This window comes from Halichoeres trimaculatus, unplaced genomic scaffold (genome assembly GCF_033239565.1).
Source record: "Halichoeres trimaculatus isolate MK-OKI-2021-1 unplaced genomic scaffold, fHalTri1.1 fHalTri1_scaffold_18, whole genome shotgun sequence".
NCBI lineage: Eukaryota > Metazoa > Chordata > Actinopteri > Labriformes > Labridae > Halichoeres > Halichoeres trimaculatus.
This window is the reverse complement of record NW_027437196.1, coordinates 7,701,806-7,712,396: the sequence shown is the minus strand read 5'-3', so window position 1 is coordinate 7,712,396 and position 10,591 is coordinate 7,701,806. Positions and strand designations below refer to the sequence as shown.

The window sequence follows — 10,591 nt, the reverse complement described above, 5'->3', positions numbered from 1 at the left end:
TCCGATGTCCTCTGTAGAAGACACATGATATCTGAAATATAAAATTATTTTTTTTCCAAAAAAATGTATTTAGTGTTCTCATGACCTCACAAAGATTGGGGAATCTTAAAAAGTTTGTGATTGGACAATATTTTTTTTCCTGGTAGTCACAAAACAACCTTCAGTTTTACAGTTATTATTATTTTTTTTTTAGTTTAGTTTTTTTTTCAGCTTTCACATATGTCTCCTGTGTTCAGCTAAAAACAGCAGAGCATTAAACACTGACTCACTTTGAAAAGTGATTGTAACTTTCTTGCTGATCTCCAGCAGCCTCTAGTGGTGGGACGAAAGAAGTACAACCAGATTCGTAGATTCGACAATACATTTTTGGTTCAGTTTATCCATTCTTGTAGCGACACCCATTTTTCAGGATCAAATATTGAAAAAAACAAAAACAAACAAAAAAAAACAACAACAAGCATTATCGACTGAAAGTCCTTACTTCCGGGACCGTTAATGTGACGCAGAATTGCCAGTAATGATGCTGATAACGCTCTTCCTCTCCAACCGTTACCTTACCGCCACAGCAGCAGCAACGTAACACTTCGGTTAAAAAAAAAAAAAACACTGCTTAACTTAATTTTACGTTTATATAGAAGTAAAAAACGTGTCCACCGATATTTTATAAATCCTTTTGAGAGATAAGAGGTCAGAAAGCTTCCCTCCAGTCCTTGTTTCAAAGAGGAATCACTGATTGACGGATGACGAAGACGAAAATGGAGGACAGTTGGTGGTGCCCTTAGGTATGCTAAATGTGTTTGAAATGTTTACGTTAATCTCCACAGAAAAAAAAACGTTTATTTAAAAGAAAAATACCACCAGAAATATTAGACTAAAGCAATGTAACAAAATAAGAAGACAAATAATCCAGAAATCGTTTGCAGTTAGTTCAAACTCACCTTTTGGGCGTTGGAGACCCCTCTGTCCTGTCCTTGCATGGGTCCAAACCTCACAAACTAACAGAAATGCCATTTCTTTTTCATAATATGTGTCCAATTTTAGTTCCCAGTGGCAAAGCAGTGTTGAGGTACCTTTGGTTTTTGTTACCATTGGCCTCGTAGCAGTATTGCCTGAGAAGTTTAACCAGTATAAACTACTTGATAGTGATTATTTAGGTGTAATATTTTTAATAATAGTAATTTTGAGAAATAAACATTGAAATATTTTTTCCTCCTTTTTGAAAACTTTGAATTATTTCTAAATTACTAAATCACAGTAGTATAAACATTGCCTAACAGTGGCCAGAGGCAATGTTTAATACAAGAAATGTAAAATTTTATCGCTTTATTGAAGTCCAAGGTGTACTAACTCTAAGTATGTTGACATGTGACTACACTGACCTTTAAACTCGAACACTCAAGTCATTCATAATCCGTACATGGTACACCACAGTTACTGTAATGACTCTAAACAAGTGCAGCCTAAATCCCTTAAGACCGTAATGAGGGCTTGAGTAAAAAAGGCGGATTCTGAAAGATTCTTTATTGGCACAGTTATAGCAGCAATGTGTTCTTGTTTATTCTCAACAATGATCCCATTAAAGTTCCTTTCTCTTTGGCAGAATCAGGTCCTCCTCTCTTCTGGCTAAAGGACGACGATTAGCATGTGTGTATGTGTGATTGTCAGCACAGTTGCATAAAGTGCGAATGAACACATAAAGAAAGAGAAGTGAGAAAATCTGACCTCAGATCTGCTTTCATTGCTGCTTTCGTTGCTACATTCTTAGTGGTTCAGTCTTAAGATACTCGCTGTTTATAAATAGATGCAGTACTGAATGATAGTGATTAACATTTATTATAATGCTTTAAATGGTGACACAGCTGTACCCAGTGCTCAGTGCTGTAGCATGTTGTTACATTGTAAAGGATGGTGTGGAGGAACGCGCTTATTTCTACCTTTTTACAGATAAATATGTTAAATACATTCTGTGGAAGTATTTCATAGACAGCGTTTACAGCCACCGAGCGGATTTGAAGAGATAAATTCTGGTCAGTATTGCACACCAGTTTTTAAAACCACTTCTGACACATCAGCCGCTGAGCTCTGCCAAGTCCATAGCAGGAATATTACAACATCCACTTGTCAGAGGAGCAGTCCAGAAAGTTCTCGCTTCAGTAGAAAGCGGGGTTTGTGTGCTCGATGACGCAGCGCCGGCAGTGGCGTCTGACAAACCGCAGTGCCTCTGGCGACACCTCGCAGTCTTGCACGTTGAGAAGCTGCAGCTCGCAGCAGTTTGCAGCGAGAGCCTTGAGTCCTCGGCCCGTCACGCTCTCGCACGCTCTGAGGCTCACTCGCCTCAGGCCTTGGCAGTACATCGCCAGCTGCTCAAGGCCGCTGTCCGACACGAGCGGGCACTTCCCAACGTCAAGTGACTTGAGTTTGGGGCAGCTTCTCGCTAGGTGGCTCAAGCCGTGGTCTGTGAGCCCTTCACAACCCCTAGCGTTCAAGTAGCGCAGTCTCGGGCAGTATCGCGCCACGTAACGCATCCCCACATCCGTGATGCGAGTGCAGTGAGCCACACTCAGGTAGCGCAGGCAGCCCTCCAAGCGGGCGACCTCGCGAAGCCCGAAATCCCCGATCAAGCGGCAGTCACTGAGACTCAGCTCCCGTATCGATGGGCAGTGGAGAGAAAGGTGGCGCAGCGCTTCGTCCGTCAGTCTGGTGCAGCGCCGCAGATACAGGTGAGTCAGGCGGGGGCAGTGGGAGGCAATAGTTCGGAGGCCCTCGTCTTCGAGGGAAAAACAATCGGTCATGTCCAGGAAGTGGATGGAGATCTGCTGGCCGTGGAGAGGGGAGAGCTGGAGCGAGGCTTCCTGGGTGAGGCTGATACAGGTGACTTTGGAGCAGCCTGAAGAAGACGACAGAGTCAAAGTTATCATTTTTTATAAATTTAAAGTTTGTCTCAAAACAAAAGTTGGTATAAGCAGCTAAAAGGGTTATCTAAGCTGCAATCAGTAGTGCGCTTCCAGGTTTAAAGGGGACATATCATGCTTGTTTCTCCGTTTCACTATGCCAGACTAGGATGCCTGTAAAGCATTTCTGCCCTCAGTACAAGTCATTTAGTTCCTTCATTGCCCCACAATAGCGTTCTCAACATCCTCATTTTAGGCCATTCTGAAGATCTTGTTGAAACGCTCCGTTTCCAGAATGACCTCCAGTAACCTCGCAACTTCACAGCCCTTTGTGCTCTGATTGGTCAGTTCTATCAGAGGGGCGGAGGGGGTAGAGCCAGGGGACGGTTTTTGTAGCATGGCAGTATTTACAAAATCGCCACATTGAATGGAGCAGACCGAGCGAGTTTGCTGTTTGCCAAAACTTCACCGTAAGGCATTGATAGCACTAATAAAATGGCAGAGTGTAGGATACGCCCTTTTGTATTGGACCCCGAGTCAGACCCGGACGGTTCTGCAGCTCAGGAGGAAGAAAATCCACCTCCACACAGATCATCTCAGGACGCTTCAGTGAGGTGAGTCAAACCAGTACTGTAACATGTATAGTTTATACGTTTATACTCGGCTCTTGGTGGGTGTATCCCTTGGTGGCGGTTGTGTGACTAACTGACATCACAGAGGAGGAGCTGCTTTATCAGATTACTCCAATAAAAAGAAAGGATCCTCATGTCGTCACGAAGGTCGAAATCTCGCGGCCAACTGGCAATGACCTATTTTCAGAGGCATCAAATCTCGTTCTAGGAAATCAGAAAAAATACAATATCTCATTTTTTGAAAATTCAGGGGGTGAAAGGTCTTGTTTTCAAATGTATTATAGTATATGTAAGTATTAAATCAGGGATCAGCATGATATGTCCCCTTTAAGACTCCATTTCCCATGAGCACCATCACCCACTGTCGTAAACGTGACTCTAGATGTGGAGACGCTACTTTTCTTCAAGATAACTTTTTGTAGGACACAAAGGGTCAAGATAATATTTTTATTTCACGAAATGATAATGTTTGAAACAAGAAGGTATTGTTTAATGATTTTCAATAAAAAAAGATTGGAACATTGAATATATATGCCGTCAGTTATAAAAAAAAAGGGTTAAAAAAAAAAAAAAGTATCGGCCCAAATTGGTATCAGCAGGTCAGGCTTTTTAAAGATCGGTGATGTGCCAGAAAATTGTGATCGCTGCACCCCTACTGAAAATTTTATTTTAAATTCTGGTTCTGAGTTTTGAGTTATTTTGTGCAAAATCCAACCTCTGAGATACCGTATGGCTCAATTTGTGTCACTCTCCATCACTTCCAAAGGAAATTCAGTCCATGTTTCTCAGATAAAAAAGTGACTGAGCAAAAGAATACAGAATAAGGTCAATATTATAGATGGCCACTAGAGGGCCCTGCAGTAAAACCTGCTGTGAGAAGCTGTGTGCAAAAAGGATACATGACGGTGTTTAAGTGCATACACCTCTAATAAACCTTAACTGGGCTTTATTTGAAGGATAGGAAAGCAAAGAGTAATTTCTTCACCATTTAAAAAACAATTTGACTCATATTTTAGTCTATTTTTACTCCAAAGGACTCACTTCCTATCTTAATGATGCAGAAGCTACTCTGCCAAATGCAGATTCCTGTCCAGCTTAATGTTATTTGTGTCACTTAATGAAAGCAGCAGAGCACTCTCCTTACTCACATTGAGGTAAGCTCTGTTTTCAGCTAAAGAAAACCTTTCTTTTCCCACATGGGAGCTCAAGGTTGGCAGAGCTTCTCCTGCTCCTTTAATGATTTTACCAGCTCCAGGAGAGAGGGATTTCTTTGAGGTGAACTTTGAGTTTAGAGTGAGCTGAACATCAGATTCCTATGAAGGTGAGTTGGCCTTTGATCGTTTTACCTGAGAGGTTAAGGTGTTCCAGGTTGGGACAGCGGGACACCACCTCAAACACCGCCTCGTTAGAGATGTTATAACATCCAGAAACCTCCAGGCGGCGCAGCTCTGGGCAGCACTGCGCCACCACGTGCAGCCCGCGGTCTGTCAGCCTCTTGCACCCGTTCACCACCACCGTCTCCAGAGTCAGACACACGTTTGGCGTGTCCTGGCACAGCCGGTGAGTCAGCACCCGGATCGCACGGTCCGCGTGAAGCACCTCACCCGTCAGCCGAACCGTGCTCCACAACCTCGGGTCCCACGCCAGGTTGTACCAGCGGCGGCATACGCGGGCGCAGCGGCACAGCTGATTGGTGGAGAGGTGGGAGAAGATCTGCAGGAGGGTGTGGTCTGGGAGGAGGTCGATGGGGGCGTGGTGGTGGGTTTTTGATTGGCGGGAGCGTGTGTGAGTGCCGGGTTGAGGGTGGACGACGGCGACGGTCTCTGCGGGGGCTGAGGAGGAGGAGGAGGAGTTGGTTTCATGGCCGTTGCTGGAGAGGGCCGGTGAGGAGAGAGAGGAGGACTTAGAGGGGAGGATAAGACCGGGGCTGGGGGTGCTCAGAGTCCGGGTGCTGGAGTCCAAACCTGGAGGGAACGAGGACAAAGGTGAAAAACGTTTAACTCAAACTCGTCTGACCTACCAAGACAAATTCCTCAATGAGACATTTTTTTAACATCATCAATGCTTCTGAACACATTCCAGGAATTACTCTGCAATGAAAAGAGTCATTTCCCCTCCTGCTGTACTTTCCTTTAATCTGACTCATGCTCTCTTCATTCCCTACATTTCCCAGAATCACTTTTGACATTTTAGAAAAACATGCCCTCAATGACTGTAACATCATCTAGGAACAGCTTTTTGGTGCTTCCATTTGTGAGTTACCAAGGAGGAAAAGTTTCCATCCCAGTGAGAAAAAAATCAGCTCAGGATCGTAAGTTTAAGAGGGGGTATAGTGATTTTTTTTTTTTTGGCTTATCCTGTAGTAGCTTTACATGATTAACAGCTAAAAAATCCCTATTTTTTCACACTGGTGATTTGGAAAACCCTTATTTCAGAATCACTTTTTTTTGGCTGCTGCCTCTTTAAAACTCCTTGCCCCACAAACCCTCTTCTCTCTGATTGGCCAGCCCTCTGAATGCATGAGGGGGGAAAAAAGCCATGTGGCGAAGCTTCTGGGTGACATTTTAGCATTGTCAAAAAAAAGGAGAGTAGAGCCTGATGTCTATGCCCCGAAGGATCCAATTATACAGACGTCCGCTGCACGATTTGGGATCTAAATATCTCCCAAAGAACTGCTTGGATCAGGAAAACCTTCTGGGTGAATATTTTGTTCAAATTCATTCTATAAACAATGTAAAAGCTGTATAAACCGAACTTATCCTTTACGGCTTCCTGCTCCAAAAGTTCCCTTCCCTCTGATTGGCCAAGATCTTGAGGTATTTATAGAGCAGGAAACCCAATGTATGAATGTGTAGCAGTTTGAAAATTTGCACACGTTCAGAATGAACGTCCAGCGTTGTTAGTATACATTAATGTTGAAAATGTAGAGGCAGAATAACCCCTATTTAAAGAGGGGGGTGATTATTTATATGCAAGAAAGTTAGAATTGCAGCAACAGAGAATAAAATATCCTGGATTTTAGGCAAAGTGAGGAGCTTTAATGAAAAGAGAGCACCAATTTAGCCATGACAGTAGGTTCACCTGCCAGAAATTGTGCATATCTGACGCTGCGCAGCCCCATTTCTACTCTTAAGTTGGAGCCTACAACCCTCACAATACCAGAGTTGTATATATTGTGCTAGTTTTGCCTAATTCATCTTCAGGAAGCTAACCCATGCCACCATTGATTCATTATTTTTCCACTATGAAAATTTGTGTCCAACCTCAACCGACTCAATGCTAACACAAGAATACATCTGACTTCTCAGAGCTTCTTTCTTAGCCACAGAAATTTTCAACAATGAAATATGTTTTGCATAATCAGTAGTACTCCAGGGGACTTGTAAAACAAACTTTGATGTTTAGAGTCACTGGAGTTCCCCTTTTCTGCAGTGAAGCCATGTTGATGTGATAAATTGGCAGAATACCCCTTTAGTTTTCTTTTTCTTTGCTATGATAAATTGTTGCTTGTTCGATGATATAAGGTGGGAACAAAGTTCAGCCAGTTGGTTCCACACTAAGAAATGGATCTCCTTATCGTGTTTTCGTACATTGGGGAAAAATGGTGTCACAGTTATCTTCCAGCGCCTCCTCATCAGATGAACTCAGAGGCTTCAAAGTGTCCCGCAGAGGAATTTGGTGCTGGAGCTGACACCGCACGGTTAGCACAATGTAAACACTGAGGCCCTCCTGACAGATGTGTGCTGATTGCTGCCACGTCTGAAGATGCAGCTGTGAGGAATGGCTGGCTGGATACCATCAGCGTGGCGTGAGACAACAGAGCCCTCTGCTTTTCGTGAGCGAGGGCGGGATCGCTGGGGTCGACCCATCACCCTGGGACACTGAGCTCTTCTCTGATGCTATCTGTGTCTCCTCTTTATCCCTGGAACGGGCCTTATCCAGTTTGAGAAGTTCTTTTGGGGTTGAGTCATCACTAAAAGCATTTCAAGTAGTCAGGAGTATGATGTCACTTTCAGCTTAAAGTCTGAAACATGTCAACGAAACAAAAACAAAGGGGTTGACACTGTTCTTGACTTTTAACTTATCCAAAAGACATTTTTCACGGCATTGATGTTTTAAAAACGTGTAAAGACTATGATTGAAACCTCAAGAGCTCAACTCCTACAGTCAAACCATTGGGGAGGAAGACCTCTTAAATCCATACAATCTTTACTTAGAAGTAGAAACAGTGACCTGGAGGCAAAACTAAACAACACCTAGCAAAACCTTGGGTTGGTACTACCTTTGCCACATTTTGTAAAACAGAGGCATATTTTCTGTGAAGTTCAACATATTGGAAATACTGACTCAACCTAGCTTCATTTGACTTTAGGCGAGTCTTTAGCCTCTCTGTTAATAGCTACAGCTATCAGTGCCAGCATGTGAGTAAAATCAGCCATGCCCTTATATGGGCATAAGTCGTAAGTTCAGTATATTAAAAATGAGCAAATACTAGAAAAATTCAGGCCAAATCTTTTCTTTCACAGTAAACATTGGCTTTTTTAATTGGTGTATGCGGTCTCTGGTGCTTCTGCAACAAGCCCCTGGTGGACACTTGAGGAACTGCAGTTTCAACAGTTCTGCACTGGCTGGAGGTTACTGCTACCCCTTTTCCACCAAGCTGGTCCCAGGGCTGGTGCTAGTGCTGGTGCTAGAGCTGGTTCACAGTTGGTTCAAGTGCGAACCGGTTAAGAACCGTTTGCTTTTCCACATACTGGTGCCAGCTTATAAACTTATCTTCTTCTTCTGTTGTTTCGCTTACCCCAAACTCATCTTTTCAAAAAGACGTGTTTTTACTCTGCTTTGGTTGGTCACTAATCCCCACCCCACCCCCTGGGGGGCCCGTAGCCCCTGACATAACGTGGTTCTTTCTGCTGGCCCAGCAAAGAGTTAGTGCTTGCCAAGCACCAGTTTTGAGAGCCAGCAACCGGTGCTTAGTCTGTGGAAAACCAAAGAACTGGTGCTAAGTCTGGCTCTAGCTCTGAACCAGCCCTGGAACCAGCTTGGTGGAAAGGGGTAAGCTTGGTGCAAAATAGTGATCAGGAACAAAACAATGTAACATTGCAGTGGTCTATCCAACACCAACCCATTGTTAAAGTCGTAAAAGCCTGAAAGTATCTAACCTTCGGTTCTGAAAATACCTGGATACAAGATCTTGATATTCAAGGGAGTACATCAAGAAAAGACACACTGACATTCAAATTAATCCAAGAAGAACTGTTAAATGATTGTGCAGTTATCATGAAGTGAACTATCAAAATAGTCTTAAGTGTTCCCTGGTGAACTGTACCAGCCTGAGGGATCTCTGACTTTGTACTGATAAGTTAAATGAGTGTATTGGTGAACACAAAGGGATTAGATGTCAACACATCGGCCCCACTTGCCAGATCTGCACTGCTGGGACTCTGGTTCTAAAAATGTCATCAGCAGGATATGTCAGAGTTGGATGCCGGGGATACTCTGGCTTCACTTCTTTCAACGATGGGGATAGTACATCAGCCTTCATTTCCAGTCCCAGCTCTGCTGCAGGGTTGACTGTCAGCTGGTTCTTCATGTGTATGTCAACATCTCCATGACAAATGACCAGCATCCTGCCTGTCATGTGGATTTGTGTGCAGGGACTGACATCTGGGCTGTGACTGCGTCCTTAGGACCGTCCTGGGGATCTGTATTCCAGACTTTGGCTCGGTCCACCTCTGATGACATCCACAGGCTCATTGTCTCGGGATCATGTCGAAGTATTCACGGCTACTTTAAAATCCTCTCCTGTGAGCCTTAAACTTCTCACTCATACCTGAAGTCGAGGAAATCGACATTCCTGGTGTCAAAAAATGAATCGAATGATAAAAATCCAGCAAAATGTTAGCTTACAGGAGGATGTGTTGGGGTCACTTTGAGTTTTTTTGCATCACATCCTGCTGTGTGGTCTGTATTAGTACAGATTGAAATGAGTAGGATTATTTTCTTGTGATCATGTGGCTTATTTTGGCGTTTGTATTTTTAGCTCCAAGCAAAGAAGTTGATGGTCTGGGGTTATTATAAACACTCATCTATTCTGAACACTGCACACCTGTACAAATATGTCCCGACTGAAGTGGAGCAGGGTTTTTATGTTGATTCAAGTACTCTCAAAATACAGCAGGATTCCTGAGTTCATACTCAATTGATGTGGATTTATCCATCATGGTGAGAGCCACACATGATGAAACAGCATTTGCACCAGAAAATAAGATTATTGATGACATTAGCTCAGTTAAAGACTGATCCAATTGGGTCAAAATTTATCCACCACTTGCTCAGGAGAAGCTTTCAAATGGTGCGTTTTACACGACTCCCTGATCAGAGGAGTGCCAGGAGAAACATTGTAACAGTAATAAGACTACACCCTCTGTCTCTCTTCACATTCCCAAACAGCTGGTGGGAAAAGTTAAGAGAAAACTGCTTAAGAATTAGGAAGGGTTATTAAAAGGTAACACCTTGTGTCTTTAAGTAAAGTATCATCCATCTGTTTTCTTGCCAGGTAAAGCAGTGAGGTTTACCAAATCACCATCAAATCCACCATGGACAAAGAAAAGTCGTGTTAAACAGAAGATCTGCTCTCCAAAATAAATGCACGTCTTTGAAAAAGTCACGTCTTTATGACAGTATTGATGCTTATGAGACTTTATATCCTGGAAAAACACTACCCATTCCTGCCAAAAGTGTCACTGCAATCAACACCAAACAGATACTTCCTACATGAGAGATGAGATTTTTCAATTAAAAACAAAACTGTAGACCAAGGGTCTGCAACCTTTACTTTCATGGGATCCATTTTGCCTCAGCTCACTTTGATTTAAGACACTCTGAAGCCACAAAATCTACTTTATCTTCACAATAAACACAATAAAGTGTATAAATTCTATACAACATTAAAATCAGGTAAATTTTTATCTACACAAGAAGTTTTTTAAATTTACAAATTTGTATATTTGATGTCCAAGTCTTGTATTTAAATAAGTTTGCTTATACTTCTAAAAGTTTTAAATA

General features: G+C 42.8%; 1 protein-coding gene across 1 annotated transcript in view; it reads right to left on the bottom strand.

Annotated features, from left to right (window-relative positions):
- Positions 1–1,358: 1,358 nt before the first annotated feature.
- LOC141807732 (F-box/LRR-repeat protein 7) overlaps positions 1,359–10,591 on the bottom strand; it is a 35,004-nt gene continuing 25,771 nt past the window's right edge. The window contains exons 3-4 of the mRNA XM_074693910.1: positions 4,870–5,487; positions 1,359–2,887 (exon numbers count right to left, since the gene is read on the bottom strand). Of these exons, the coding sequence (XP_074550011.1) occupies positions 2,151–2,887; positions 4,870–5,487 (1,355 nt within the window). The 3' untranslated portion in view covers positions 1,359–2,150. The remainder of the gene's footprint in view (positions 2,888–4,869; positions 5,488–10,591) is intronic.